We start from the raw sequence: 14,362 nt of genomic DNA on the forward strand, positions 1-14,362 counted from the left end.
GCCTTTGTTGAGTCGCATCCTGACTGACGACGGCAACACTCATCTCACACTCATCCTGCCACAAGACGTAGTAGTCGATGCTACACTCTCCTCCCCCCCTTCCGAGGTTCCCCCTTTCCCCTGTGGCGGTCCATCATCGATCGATGTGGGTCAACTTAACTCACTTCGACTCATCCGCGCTAACCCTTTTAGAGACCGGCCTTACCATTTCTGGCTGCCTTTGTAATGATTACGCTAAGCCCGAATCGGGAGGGTTCGACGTTCACTGCCCCATTTGATATACGCATTTCTATATAGATATAGATATATATATAAGTGTGCCAGTTTTTGCTGGAGGTTGAAGGATGCATATATTTCCTTTGCGCGCTTCTCTGTGTCTTTGTTTTACTTTTCTGGATTGTTTTTCTGGTATTGAGTTTCTTCTCTCATCAATACTGCAGCACTACTGAAGATAGGAAGGGGCGGCTGTTTGCTCTCTTTACCAATCCGTTATTTCTCTTTTTACGCTTTGCGCCCGAGCTTGCTGTATTGGGGAAGTGAAGTCGGACGAGTAAAGAACAACCGTTCCGCCGTTCTTTGTCTATTCCTCTTCCTCTCTGCTCTCTTTCTCGTACCTCTCTACGCACGGGACGACATGGTGCGCCGGGCCAAAGACTCCGCTGCGGCAGCGCCAACGATGCCGGCAGAGCAGCATTCCGCAGGAGGAGGGGCATATATCAATGTAACGGCGCAGCAGTCGCGGTATGCCGTGGACGCTGTGGATGCGCCTGCTAGTAAGGAAGTAAGACATATTTTCCCCCCACCCTCTCTTCTTCTCTTCCTTCCTTCCATCATTTGTCTAAGCGGGGAGTGTGGTATCATCTATCAACTCCATTCTCCACAACCTCCTCTCCTCTTCCACACTTCCTCTCCAAACCCACCAAACCGTCCACACACTAAATAGAGCCACAGATCCTAATCAAAGACCTCACCCTCACCGTCGCCAACCGCGACCTCCTCTCCCACGCCACCCTGCACCTCGTCGAAGCCAAGCACTACGTCCTCGTCGGGCGCAACGGGAGCGGGAAATCGACGCTGCTGCGCGCCATGGCCGAGGGGCTTGTCCCGGGTATCCCGTCGAGCACGCGCATTTTGCTTTTGGGGCAGACGCTGGAGGTACCTGCGGAGCAAGGAGTTGACGATGTGCGGGGGGTGGGAAGGAGATTGCAAGGGCTGGGATTAGGTGTGAGCCAGAAGGAGGAGGAAGAGGAAGAAACGGTACTGCAGCATGTATTACGCAGCGAAGCCCTCAGGCAGACACACCTGCACGAAGCGAAAGTCCTCTCCGAGGCGCTTTCGCATCCTACCGACGCCCTGGCGCCAGTGCGAGCGTACAGGCGAATTCACCACGAGCGGCTCCTCGTGCAGCTCAAGGAGGCGCAGCGGATCGCGGAACGGCGCAGTGGTGCTAGGGGAAAGGTAGCTAGGAAGGAGCTCATCAAGCTCGAGGAACGGGTTGAACAGAGTGAAGCCCGCCTGCAGCAAGTCGACGTCGGCGTCGCCGTCGGCGTCGACGCCGACGACATTGATGCCGCGACCGTGAGCGCCGAAACGCAGGCTGCTGCCGATATGCTCGCCGGCGTGCAAACCTCGCTGCAAGTGATGGACGCGGCGCAGGCGGAGGCAAAGGCAAGGTCTGTCCTGCTAGGTCTCGGGTTCAAAGACGACAGCATCGACGGGCCCGTGTCGCGGCTTTCCGGAGGCTGGAAGTCGAGATGCGAGATTGCGTGCGCGTTGACGCAGTACGCCGACGTGCTGCTGCTCGACGAACCGACGAATTTTCTGGACTTGCCGTCGATCCTGTGGCTGCAGGGGTATATCCGGGGCTTGCGGAGCCGGACGACTGTGCTGGTTACGACGCATGATAGGGATTTTGGGGACGCGGTCGGGGAGGAGTTGATTGTGCTGCGGGAGAAGAAAATAGAGACGTTCCGGGGGAATCTGAGTCTCTGGGAGCGGGAGAGGTGGAAGCGGATGAGGTATTTGACCAAGATGAAGGAGGCGCAGGAGAAGCAGAGGCGGCATATGGAGAAGACGGTGGCGGGGAATCTCCGCGCGGCAAGGGAGAAGGGGGACGATAAGAAACTCAAGCAGGCGGCGTCGCGGAAGAAGAAGTTGGATGAACGGATGGGCATGGAGGTCGGGCTCCGGGGAGGGAGGTTCAAGCTCAATCGCGATTTGGCGGGTTATCACACGAGCAATCGGGCGGAGATCGAGGTCCCCGAGTTTGATCCCCCAGTCAGGTTGAATTTTCCGAGATACCCGGCCGAGCTGCGGTTCCATGGTGCGTTGGTCTCGCTCGAGAAGGTGAGCTTCGCGTACCCGCCGGCGGGGAGGAAGAGTGTGCCCGTCCTGATGGATGTGGATTTGACGATTCATCCTCGTGCACGCGTAGGACTGGCGGGGTTGAACGGGTCGGGCAAGAGTACGCTCGTGTCGCTCATCATGGGGCAGAGTGCTCCGACCAAAGGGACCGTGACGAGGCATCCCCGCGCCACCTTTGGCTGTTTCTCGCAGCAGTCGGTCGAAGAAATCACGGCTATCGGGGCGCGGACACCCAGTTTGACGGCGCTGACCCATCTGATGGAGTGCGCAGGCAGTGCTATGAGCGAGAAGGACGCGAGGGCTTTACTCGCCTCGCTGGGCCTTCACGGGCAGCTGGCCTCGGATGTGCCTCTTGCGTTGCTGTCGGGCGGGCAGAAGGTCCGGGTTGCGCTGGCAAAGTTGTTGCGCCCGCCGCCGCCGCAGCTGCTGGTGCTGGACGAGGTGACGACGCATCTGGATGCGGATACGATTCTGGCGCTTGTGGAGGCGTTGCGGGCGTATGAGGGGGCGGTGGTGGTGGTTACGCATGATCGGTTTTTTATGCGGTGAGTGTGGGCGGGTCCCTATCCTATCCAATCCATGGTTTTCGATCGTGGGGACTTTGGGATTGACGAGTTTGGCAGCACTGTGGTCGAGGGCGAGAGCCCGTATAAACTCGCGCCGGGGCTTCGAGCGCAGATGGACGAGGAAGGTGAGGATGAGGATTCTGGGTCGGAAGATGAAGAAGGGGTGCAGCCGGGGACGGTGTATCGGATAGTGAAGGGGCAGTTGAGGAAGTTGGAGGGTGGGATGGCGCAGTATGAGGAGATTGCTGCGAGGGCGGCGAAGAAGTTGACGGTGAGGTGAGGGGTGGGGAATGGGAAGGGGAGTGGGAATGATGGGGTGTTGATGTGTTGGTGGTAAGGATGTTTGGTGTGATTAGGCTCAGTGCAGGATATTGGAATGATGGCAGCTCAGAGATTGTGTTCTTGCTGTGGCTTTTAGACATTTTGTTTCTGACGAGAATTGGTGGTATGAGATAAGGGCCCGTTGACATTGGCCCGCGATGTCCAGCGCTAAGTAGTCCCCAGACTGGGTGCAGTGAAGACGCCTGTAGAGGTCGCAGAACCTCTTCTGTCTTTAGGCCAGGAAAATCTAAGTGGAAGAGTCAAAATCACGTTGTCTGGAAGGATCAGGGTTGGCTATCTCTCCTCTTTTTCTCACTTTCGTTTTTTTCTTTATTTTTGATTTCTGGTTTGAGACTGTGTTTTCGGTATCAGCGAGGTGTGAGTTTGTTGGCATATTGTGTCGCATTTATTCTTTTGAAGAGCCCGGAAGATTATGTCTAGGCGGGAAACGTATGTAGTATGCTCAGCTCTCTAATTCTGACTTGCATGATGATTCTTCTAAGTGAGGGGAACGTGGCAAGGGTGTATAAACATAGTGGTGTTAAAGAGGCCTTGTGTAAATAGAAGCGAACATATGGAATACAGGATGGTTGATTATGATTTTGCTGTCCTCGTTTTTGTTATCTCGTTATCTGACAGTGGTTAAGATGTGGAAGACGTTGACGATGAATTGTCAAAAGAAACATGCCTGGTTCGGCTGATTTCTCCTTCAAGGCAACGATCGGCAGGTATTCTCCTAGCTGTGATATTATCTAGCGGCATCTACGCAAAAGTTAAAAGTCCACATATCCTGCATTCGATTCGTTTCCCCAGAGGGGAAGGGAGATAGCAGTGACTGAGTGGTGAATGTTGCTCGCGGTTGAAATGAGACTGCCTGAGCTCGTGCCTGCCAAACGCTTTCCGCGGGTGCTTGGGCACATAATGGCCCAGGCGCGGCTCGGGAGGCCAAACCGGGGGCCCGAGCTCTCTTCCCGTCCCTTTAGGGGCAAGCCGAGAATTATCACCCTTCCTTCTGTTGAGACGACCTTTCCAACCTTGCACGTCGCCTTTTCCCTTCGTTTTTCTGTTGTCAATTGTCACTCTCTAATTGTAATGTCTTGACTTTTGCCATTTAATATACCCCGCTATCGCTCGCTTGCCATGTCCGACGCCGAGGGTGCCTCCCCTCGCTCCTCCGTAGACCCCGAACCCCGGCCGCTCAAGAGACCAAAGGACAGGACGTGTCCGTTCTGTGGCCAGCTCTTCACCTCCTCCTCGCTCGGGCGGCATCTCGATCTCTTCATTCGCCCTGAGAATCCAAAGGCACCCGACGGAAAGCACAATGTTGATGAGATTCGGAAGATACGGGGCAACATAACGAGGCGGAACTTCAAGGGCGTCGTCAAGCGGGATCCCAGTGGTGGAGCAAATAACGCCAGTCGGAAATCTTCATTGACGGTATCGAAGGCTTCGGTCGATGCCGAGGCGTCCGGGAAGGCTGGTGGGCAAACCCCAGGGGCAAAGAGCCAGGATACACCCAGGGATCGGTTACGGAAAGTGAAGAAGGCGGAATTGAATGAGCGGCAAAGAGCCGAGGATGAGGAAGACACAGTGAAGGCTGCAGAGTTGGCCCTGAGGGAGCTCTTGCGTAGTGTCCGGGAAGCCAGTGCGAAGGCTGCTGGCATACACCTTTTCGACTTCGACCCGTACGAGCTCAACTTCCCCAGTCTATGCCTTCACATTCTTCCTGCACCGACGACCCTCTTTTCTCCGACGCCCTTTCCTACAAGCGAGTCATGGACCCTGCAGCCTCCAGGACAGAAGCAGTTCGAAGCGTTGAAGCGTCAAGTCCAGGAGAGACTTCTTGCACATAGCCGTCGGCGGCAGAATAGTGAATCCTCGCCACAATCCTCCAAGGTAAAGCTCCCCTCCGCCAACAGCTCTCCCCTCCCGACGCCGCCTCTACTCGAACCCGACCCGCAGAGACTGTTTCGTCATCTGACGGATGCCTACAATCACTGGTCAGCTCATTCCGATAAGCAGCGTCAGGAGGCGTGGCAGCTGGAGATACTTCGCTCGTATGCCAAGGCCGACCGCCAGAGACAGGACGCAGAGGCAAGTTTGGCGCTGGCCAGGCAAGAGATCGAGGAGCTGAAGAATCAGTTGGCCTCGTCGAATCACAGTGACACCGCCCCAGTTCGCTTTAGTTTTGATTGCCAAACTGTAAGAGAGCTGAGGAAGCTTGGAGCGGAATTCCGGAACTGGGACTATGATCGCCTGATTGATAAGTGGAAGGGTGTCGTACGGGATGAGAAGATGTCTTCCTCTGGCATGGCTGCCCAAAAACCATTGCCCGACGCCGAGACAGTTGAGACCAAAGCCTGCGTACCCGCGAAATCAGTGGCCAACGGGGCAGGACTCAGAGTGGAGATACCCCCTAATCCTTACGCATCGGCCCCGACGACTACCAACTGCACCGAGGCTGGCAGTGACCACCATATTGATGCGGAGGGGGAAGACGAGGATGCCGATGCTGACGCTGATGCCGATATCGACATCGACGGTGGTTTATCGGAAGCAGACTCCTCTATCCATCACACCAACCCCGACATCCTTCTTCAACCTTCCCCGCATCATCCCGCACAAGTGCATGCATCGCAAGTTCACACTCCGCATGTCGTTGGCCATGATCCCTTCGCGCAAGCAAGCGCTCAGTTCCAGGCACAGGCGCAGGCTCAGGCGCAGGCTCAGGCACAGGCTCAGGCTCAAGCCCACGCTCAGGCGCAGGCGCATGCGCAAGCACAGGTGCAGGCGTGGGCAGCAGCCCGCCAGCATATGAATCAGAGTCGAAACCAACATCGCCATGTCCATCAGCAGCTCTCACCTCATCCCCACGGACAATTGTCTCCGCATCCCCTTCAACAGCTCTCGCCTCACCCGCCCCACATCGGTTCTGCGGAGAATAGCCGCCGCGGGTCTTATGCCTTCCTCGACAGCCACGGCATGCCTCAGACCAGCATGCCTCTGGAGCTTGACACTCACCAGAACCCATTCCTACGCCTGGGCATTGGCCTTACTGATGCCTTCGTGGGCTCTACTGGCGAGCCGGTCTAGTTAACTGCTGCCAGGTTTTCATGCCATCTTTACTCTTTAATAATTAGCATGCCTGGGTCGTTCGCCTTCCGTTTATGTGTACATTTCTTTCCTAGCATGTGGATACCACAGTCTCCTTCCTTATCTCTATTAGTTTCGCGTGGAGCGAACTGCATCATGTCTCTTGTGTCAACATCTACGCTATTGTAATAACCTTTTTTAATTTCCTTTTCGCAAGAATACCCGCGAGGCAACCTACATTTCCTTTTTGTATTGGTTCTAGACTCTCGTTGTTATACCCATGTAGACTGCCCACCTTCAGTGGTATGGGGGCTACTGCCTTTTTGCATGTTCAGATGGAGTTTCGGGTCAGTTGCGGTCTTGTTCTTGGGACGAGATAGCCGGAGAGGAGTGGATGGAGGTTTCGGATTTTGGGAGTCGTTGTATACCACTGGCGGAAATGGGAGGTAGAGTAGTTTGAGGGGAATATATATGGTTATCTGTAGATAGTTTGGTGGTGATGGTGTATAAGTTGGACTCCATGGTGTTCTTCCGTGTTGGCCCTATATGTATCGTTGACGGACGTTGGATGGTAAGCTCAAAAGCGTACGCTAAACCCAAAGCGTGCATAGCGCTAATCCAACGACACCTAGACAGTAGAGGAACAACTTTGTCATACAACAGATTTGGAATATGGACACAATCCGGGACATAATGGCCACTTAATCATGAATGAGGAGTACGGGAGTCTAGCGGCTCGCAATACCTGGCGTCGTTTATCACCTGATCAACGAACAAAGGGCTCCCCCAATAATCGTTCGTTCCGTCGAAGCTGATATCCAAGGCTTCCGCAATGGAATTGACTGCTCTTCCATGAAGCATCCCGCAGCCATGAGCCGGTACTAGTACACCTTCCTGACAATTTTCTCCCTAGGAATCTTTGGGTTAGACTCGCCGCTTACGTCCACCATCACTATATCAATCCCCCCAATTCCCAACTCTGTAGTCAGGATTGTCACATCGGTTCTCCGCTGAAGTTTGTGGCTGCGGAGGTGCTACGAGGTGCGGATGGGACATTGCTCAGAAATGGCGAGAGATATGGTGAATTGAGCAAGACACGAAGGAAAGAAAGCTTTGCGGCCACCATGACGCACGGCGAACAGAAACACAGTAAGCAATGGCAAGGAGAGGGCCTAGTAGCATCACGGATGTGGGACGTACGTCCAATTGGTCCTTGACGCCGGTGTCTATGAGGGCCGCAAAATCCCACATCGACTTCTACCTCTCCGAAGGACTGATGAGGAAATCGACGATTGGGGGACTCCCGCATGCGGACGGGAGCGTGGAGGCTATGAAACGGTATGCGGCGAAAGCGGGGAATGCGCAAGATGAGTTCGGTCGGCCGACGGCTGCGGAGTGGACTCTTAGGGAGCCGAGGATGGGGTCGGTGGTCTTTGTGGGGGATGGGACGTCTGTGGTGCGTTTTACTATGGGCTGGGTGTTGATTAATGAAGATGCTCGGGTTTTAAATAAGGAACATGGAGTTGACCAAGAGGTTGGGGAACCGATTGATGGGCTTTGGGCGGCGGGTGAGGTAGCGGGGGGAGTGCGTGGGCCGAATAGGCTGGGGGGAAGCTCGTTGTTGGAGTGTGTTGATTCTGGGCGGAGGGCGGGGAGAGGGGTGGTGAAGTATCTCAGGGATTTGGAGGGGAAGTAGGAGGGCTGGATAATCGATGTTGGTAGACTCGGTATTGCATCCACTTTCCCAAGCGGATACCGTGTTCGTGGTCAGTATGTGTATAAAATACTCTAAAATGTATCTGAGGGAAAGTAAAACGTGAAAAGTCCCTTGTGAGGGATCTCAAGCGCCTAAGTGCCTCCAACGCTCGTTCCACTGCAGTAAAGAAGTTTGGTGTTGAGTCTCTGCAAGTTACGTCCCCACCAGGCGTGTCCTGAACCCTAGGTCGTCACTTGTGAGCGAGTCACGTGACAAAGCATCCCCTACCCCTGAACGGTTCGCCAACTTGAAAAATCTAGAGGATGTCAGGTTGCAATAATTTAATTGAGAGTTTAAAGATGTAATGAAGAGTACAACCACCCCAATAGGTGTGGAGATATGCATTTGCGAGGGTAAGAGAGTCTTTGAGATCATTCCTCGTAGAGCCCTACGAAACGGAAAAAAGGACCAAGACCAAATGCCATAAGTGGAACGTTACCAATGGCTCGCCTCGGTCCTTGTTGCCTGAGGAGTAGGGTTTGCAGATACTTTGGGTACATAGGCTACGAAGTCATCTGCACTTTCGGGTTCTGTGCGGACATATTTCTCTATGAGTCTAGACGAGCGTAAAAGCCTGAAAAGTCTCCAGGTCTTATCCGACCGAGGGTTATCCGTCTACAGCACCTGGATGCATAGACTGGCTATTTGGCATATCACATTGCTTTCAACATGCTACATCAACATCCTCACTTCGGTCCTAGTCGTGTCATGATCATTCACCCCTATCCGTCCATATCCACCCCTCATCCCCGTACTTTCTACAACCTAACCCTCTCACTCCCGTCCCTATATCCCTTCTTCCATCCCTCCACTCTACCTACCTCCACCAACACCCCCTCCAAAAAGTCCCCTCTCAAAAGGCAACCAATCACGATTCCTGCAATCCCCCCTGACGTTAGATATGCAGCTAGAAGATACCCACATGCCTGCCCACGCCCACCTGCATGCAAAGGCAGAAAAATTTTCTGCTGCTGCGTCCAGGTTGCAGCAAGTTTGCAGTCTGCATATCTGCAGCTGCGCCCAGGGTTGGCCCGGCACCACGCTCGCGGAAAGTGGAAGTTTGAGCACGAGCATCTATGGGCTTGAGCGTGGGAAGCGGTTTCCGTTTTCTGGAATCATTTACAATTGGAGCCGGTTGAATGGACGGGGCTGGATTTTTATCCCGAACGAGGAGGATTGTGGCTATACCGAGGGCTGAGAAGGGTCTCCGATTGTTCGCCGTTGGAGTGATGATTCCGTGTGATGACACATGCGGTGGAGACTAGGAAGGGGGAGGGGGGAGTCAAGCCGGGACGTGTCAATCTTTGGGGGGGAGAATGTATGGAAGTGAGAAGTGAGCAATAGCAAAGAGCCAGTGAATCCACAGGAACCAGCAATTTGAAGGAAGAAGCGAAGTCCTCTATACCTGCAGAGGAGCATGCCTTTGAGAACTCCCTCACCAATTTCACCATATGGTTAATAACCCTCCCTCCAGGAGCAGAAGAATCCCCCTCATCACGCACACTGCCCTCCACCAATCCCATTCTCCACCAATCCAGCCTTTCACCTCCCTGTGCTCACAAACCCAACCCCTCCTCGTCCTTCCACCCCCACTTACTGTGCAACTACTCATCACCCAAGCGGTAATACCCGAGCAGTCACCTAGCCCAAGCCCGATATGCGGTGGTGCTGAGCAGCACCCCTGCCACGCTGCCAACTCCCTAGCAACTCCCTAGACTACTAGCAGACCCACACACGCACATAACCCTCCAGTCTCGGGATCAAAATTACGTGCGACGTGCGAGCCAGCTGCTGCCTCCCCGTTCAATCTGCTGTCCTTGAGGCACGCAGCGTGCGGAGTCCCCAGCAGCGCCATCCTCTCACATGACGAGTTTCTTGTGTGCGGCTATAATACTGCAAATTTCAACGTCACGTCTTGTTTACACGACGCGCATGGCCGCTTTTCTGCGACCGCGGCCTTTCGTACCCAGCCCATTCTGAGGCCATGCGTGTCAATGGCGAGGCGGGATTCACATCAGAAGCGGGAGGGAGGTTTCCAAGGAAAACCGCCACCCAAGTGGGCGCTATCATTGCCTATGGTCTGTTTACGTCCCGTGGTACGATTGATGGCTGTCTTACACCTTCGCCTACCTGTTTATGCGCAAGTCCAGCCGGCATATGTGCGGAGAAGAATGCCAATCGTTGATTTGGAGTCCTCAGGGACGCCTTACGGTGGGACAAGATTCGCTATCGAAGCCATGACAACGCAAAGCTCCATGCTCTGATGCCAGACACAGCTAGAATGTGTGAGACATAATCTATCCATCCAGAAGCATTGGTTCGGCAAGCCAATCCACCTGCATTGGGATGGGGCAGACTCGGACGCCGGCGAGGACAGAAGCAGGTTGCAGCACCTCGCCACCTCAATTTGAGGTTTCCGTTGCTGGGCATATTGCGCCAGCCATAAACCTGTCCGCAGCGGGGTCGCCGGTGAGGACTGTGCCCATCGTCTGGCCCTGGAATTTGTCACGGTTTTGCAAACCGGCTGCTGGCAACCCTAGACCAGAATATCGCACTGACGCTCCTGGCAGATGTCTCCGCACCCGCCAGACCCATTGCTGATTGCCACAGGAAAACCGGGTATATCGAGCGCTCATCCATCAGCCAAACCGCAGTCGCCACGTCAGAGGATCTCCAAAGGGGGGGATGCTCCGGCCGGTTCTAGCGTCTGCTAAGGGCCAGATGATTGACTAGATATGCGATGGCAAGCCAGGATCCGCATAAACTTCGCACCCTCCCATGATCTAAGACATGCAGGCCTGTCAGCTTTGCATGGCCTAACACTTCAACAACAGGTGGAACGCGGGAGAAGCCAGCCGTTGAGTGGGACGGTAATCAGCTGAACGACAGCGGAGCTGAGTCTGCAATGCACCATGCACGGAGCGATTACTAGTGAGTAACACACGCCCAGGGTGATACGTCCTGACGTGATGCCCGGCCGGCTGTTGCAGGAGGGAAAGATAAGGTGACTGGTCAAAGACGTTCGAAGCCGAACCAGATGGATCAACGGAGGCCGTGACTATCAACAGCGTCGAGGTCCAATAGCTGGACGAGCTGGAGCGGTCGACATTGGGACAGAAGTGGACGGGGCTACACAAATTGATTAGCTCTCACACAAAAGAAATTGGAGGCTTTCGGGGAACCATGCGAGCGGCCGATTGACTGAGGGACCAAGGGCCCATCAGAAATGATTTCCAAGACCCCAACGACGGAACGTGTCCAACCGAGATGCCTGCTAAACACAACAGAGGAGATTGGCCAATGCCGTGCGCGAGGCTTGAGAGTGTCCGTGAGGGTGGTACGTGGGTGTGATAGAGAGTGGCGCTGAAGTCTAGCCTGGGGAACATCCTCCCCTCCGAATTGATGAGGTCTTGGAATACAGGACTCTGTTGCCCAATCGCTTATTCATAGTGACAAACGACTCGAACGTTGAGTACTCGGTCGACATAGATCCGTAGACACGTGATCGTATTCATCACTGAACCCGTCAACTTCCTCGAGGATGGAGGATTCACTGTTGTCCAGAGAAAATCATCCGGACATCGTTGAAAGCCTTTGGCTGAAACATGGCGACCAGGACCTTGCGGGATTTTCGACTTCAAGGGGGCAAAATGTGCGGTCAAGGGAGCCACGACACGATCATCCCCTAGCAGATGTGATATCTTTCTGCAGCTGGAACGCCGGGTACGGCCTAGGGTGCCATTGCAGCCCGTCTCCGCAGTGAATTAGCGGCAGAATGAGAGGGATCCATTGATCGTGGCAATATCGTTGGACACCGAGCGGTGGGGTGCAACCATGTCGACTGATGGACAGGCCACGGCATCAACGTCTGGTCCGTGAGCGGTACAAGCGGGATCCGAACATGCTTGTTGATGTGATTGCGAGGACTCCAGCAGCGGGCATAAATACCGGCTCTTTCACCCTCAATCCGACATCCCCAGACTCCAGGACGCCAACATCCACTGAGGCTTGAGAACTATCCCTCTCGTCCCTGCTCTTCAAACCGGAAAACCCCTTTAGTCAACTCTTCTTCAACTCCCATTCTCTTTAGCAGACTGCTCTGGTGCTCGTCGTCCAACCGAAGTGTATGTTGAAGGGATGTTCGCCCCGGTCATCGAACCCGAAGAATTGACAAGGAGCAGGTGCACAGTCAACGATCCAATCAAACGCGACTGCTGTTCGACCTTCAGAACACCAGGCAAGCCGCAAGAGCTCATGTCCAAACAAACAATGCACAAGACTGACAATAAGAAGCACCGACGTTCCCAGCTCTTGAAACATGTGCTTCTTCGATCAACAGCGTTTCGTTTGCGGTGACTGGAAGTGGGGCCACTTCCGCCAGCACTGCCATAAGGAGTACCGGATTGGTGAGACATGTGGCATGAAACTTATCATGCACACTGTCCCTGTCGGCCAGAAGTGTAAGCTGTGCGAGAAGATCGACACCAAGAAGCGACGGCGGGCCGCCGAGGTTGAGCGGATCAATCGATGGCAGCGTGAAGGGTCCAAATTTCGAGCGTCCATTGACAAATCCATGGAAATAATCCGAAGCCTAGACTACGAAATCCAGGAGCTCGAATGCGAACGGGGCCGTCGACTGCAGGGGATCGGAACCCAGATGCGCTCGTGAAATGGGGTTCATGACGCGGGCGTCTGGGAATGGGTTTCATGTACAACGCTTCTTGGTTGCTTTCGACGAAGTCCACTCATTCTGGAGCTTTTGAGACGGAACGATACGGAGAGACTGATATTGAGAGGGGTGTGACGGAAAAGGAGTAATCCGGGCGTTACTTCATACATTCGCTTGCTTTATTTTGCCTTGCTTTCGAGAGCTTAATGATACAATGAAGTTCTTTTCACCTTGATGATTGGCCGTGTCTTAGTTCTGTTCATGGTAGCCGCTGTGCCGTGCACTGGGGGCCGAAGCCATCCAATCCGTGAGGGTCGCGTAGCCGCAATTAGAAGTGGGGAGGTGATGGCGCACGGCCCTTTCCGAGCACCACGGCGCCTCATGGGAGGCGCTCATGGAGGAGCAAAAAGGAGTCCAGACATGATATATGGTAGGCGGCACGCATCGAGCCTGCGGAGGGGGGGGGACGTAGGGTTGCCGGTGGTGGTGGTGGTGTTGTGGAGGTGGAGTCGACGAAGTGGGGGAGGACTGCAGTGCGTGTTCCAGGTTCGCTTTCCTCGCACGTGACAACGCTAACTCTCAGAAAAGACTAGCTCATAGTCTCTGCCGAAGAGTCGCCGGGGCTCAACAAACCGTTCCTCGACCCAACGTCGCTCCCACGCCTCAACACCACACATGCAGTACACCTGCATCACCGCTAGCATTGGCTCTGCGCCATTGTCCCTGCACTATGCCGGCTCCTCGCGTCTTTTGTGTTTCCGGCCGAGAGACCCTGCCGCGATTCCCCGCTCTCCAACAGCGACACTGACTCTCGGTCTCGTCATCCACTTGATCCGTTCTGCGTTCGACCATCCAAACCCTGAAGGGAGTGGACAAGCTGGAGCTGGCCTAGTCCTGAACGTGTCCGCGCGGCTGCAGTGTCGAAGTTTCGCCGGTGTCATTTACGTTGCGTCTATGCCAACGGCTGAGGTCGTGAGGTCATGATGCGAGTCGAAGCGTGGACGTCTTTTAAACCTGTCGCGCCGTCAGATTCCTTTGATATATTCGTCAAGTTCGAGAAGAAACTCCGTCACTACCTCCAAAGCGGCGTTGGCACACCATATCTAGACTGGAGCCCAGAGTCGAAGCGGATTCCACGACGCTCCCATCCCACGTGGCGGTCGCTGAGTGGTCTGCCCACACAGGTGATCGCCTTTTCCTGGCCACTCAACAGTGCTATGCAGAAGACTGGTCTCAGGTCCCAGTTTCGGCATGGTTCCCTCTGGTCAAACTCCATTGCACTCGTTGCTGGAATTTCGTTGCCCCAGGGTGCTCTTGTTCGATTCCAAAGCCGGCCGGAGTTAAGTGTGGGCGATGTCAGGTTTATGAACAAGGTCGACCAGAACAAGGTCGACCAGTACAAGCTCCGCCTATGGCGAGCAGGTTAGGGCGCTTATGCTTCTACGCATGTTGACTCCTTGTATCACGGTAAACTCTGGTTCACATCGTGTAGACAGGGGATATGCCAGCGCGACCTCCCGACGTAGGACCAATAATGCGAGGCGACGTATAGCCGGATACTCCATCTCGCAGTTCGTATGCTGCGGGGCCGCA

At 54.5% G+C, this 14,362-nt stretch overlaps 5 protein-coding genes across 5 annotated transcripts; all 5 read left to right on the top strand.

Annotated features, from left to right (window-relative positions):
- Positions 1-676: 676 nt before the first annotated feature.
- EI97DRAFT_453604 (P-loop containing nucleoside triphosphate hydrolase protein) lies at positions 677-3,210 on the top strand (the record flags this gene model as incomplete). The annotated part of the gene is made up of 3 exons (XM_033800468.1): positions 677-781; positions 952-2,909; positions 2,988-3,210. The coding sequence occupies 3 exons, from the start codon at positions 677-679 to the stop codon at positions 3,208-3,210; spliced, it is 2,286 nt and encodes a 761-aa protein (XP_033649089.1).
- A 1,181-nt stretch (positions 3,211-4,391) lies between these two features.
- On the top strand, positions 4,392-6,344 carry EI97DRAFT_446516 (uncharacterized protein; the record flags this gene model as incomplete). Its single annotated transcript, XM_033800035.1, has 1 exon — positions 4,392-6,344. The coding sequence occupies one exon, from the start codon at positions 4,392-4,394 to the stop codon at positions 6,342-6,344; it is 1,953 nt and encodes a 650-aa protein (XP_033649090.1).
- A 1,156-nt stretch (positions 6,345-7,500) lies between these two features.
- EI97DRAFT_462734 (uncharacterized protein) lies at positions 7,501-8,040 on the top strand (the record flags this gene model as incomplete). The annotated part of the gene is made up of 1 exon (XM_033801299.1): positions 7,501-8,040. The coding sequence occupies one exon, from the start codon at positions 7,501-7,503 to the stop codon at positions 8,038-8,040; it is 540 nt and encodes a 179-aa protein (XP_033649091.1).
- Positions 8,041-11,952: 3,912 nt separating this feature from the next.
- Positions 11,953-12,886, top strand: EI97DRAFT_264588 (uncharacterized protein). The gene has a single exon (XM_033794243.1). It carries the CDS (start codon positions 12,419-12,421, stop codon positions 12,767-12,769), a length of 351 nt encoding a protein of 116 aa, XP_033649092.1. The 5' UTR covers positions 11,953-12,418; the 3' UTR covers positions 12,770-12,886.
- A 523-nt stretch (positions 12,887-13,409) lies between these two features.
- EI97DRAFT_437738 (uncharacterized protein) lies at positions 13,410-14,091 on the top strand. The gene is made up of 2 exons (XM_033799399.1): positions 13,410-13,783; positions 13,846-14,091. Exon 1 carries the CDS (start codon positions 13,445-13,447, stop codon positions 13,751-13,753), a length of 309 nt encoding a protein of 102 aa, XP_033649093.1. The 5' UTR covers positions 13,410-13,444; the 3' UTR covers positions 13,754-13,783; positions 13,846-14,091.
- The last annotated feature ends 271 nt before the right edge of the window (positions 14,092-14,362 follow it).

This window comes from Westerdykella ornata, assembly GCF_010094085.1.
Source record: "Westerdykella ornata strain CBS 379.55 unplaced genomic scaffold EI97scaffold_55, whole genome shotgun sequence".
Classification (NCBI taxonomy): domain Eukaryota; kingdom Fungi; phylum Ascomycota; class Dothideomycetes; order Pleosporales; family Sporormiaceae; genus Westerdykella; species Westerdykella ornata.

Coding starts and splice junctions, on each gene's coding strand:
- EI97DRAFT_264588 (XM_033794243.1), top strand. CDS start 12,419: ATGTGCTTCTTCGATCAACAGCGTTTCGTTTGCGGTGACTGGAAGTGG.
- EI97DRAFT_437738 (XM_033799399.1), top strand. CDS start 13,445: ATGCAGTACACCTGCATCACCGCTAGCATTGGCTCTGCGCCATTGTCC.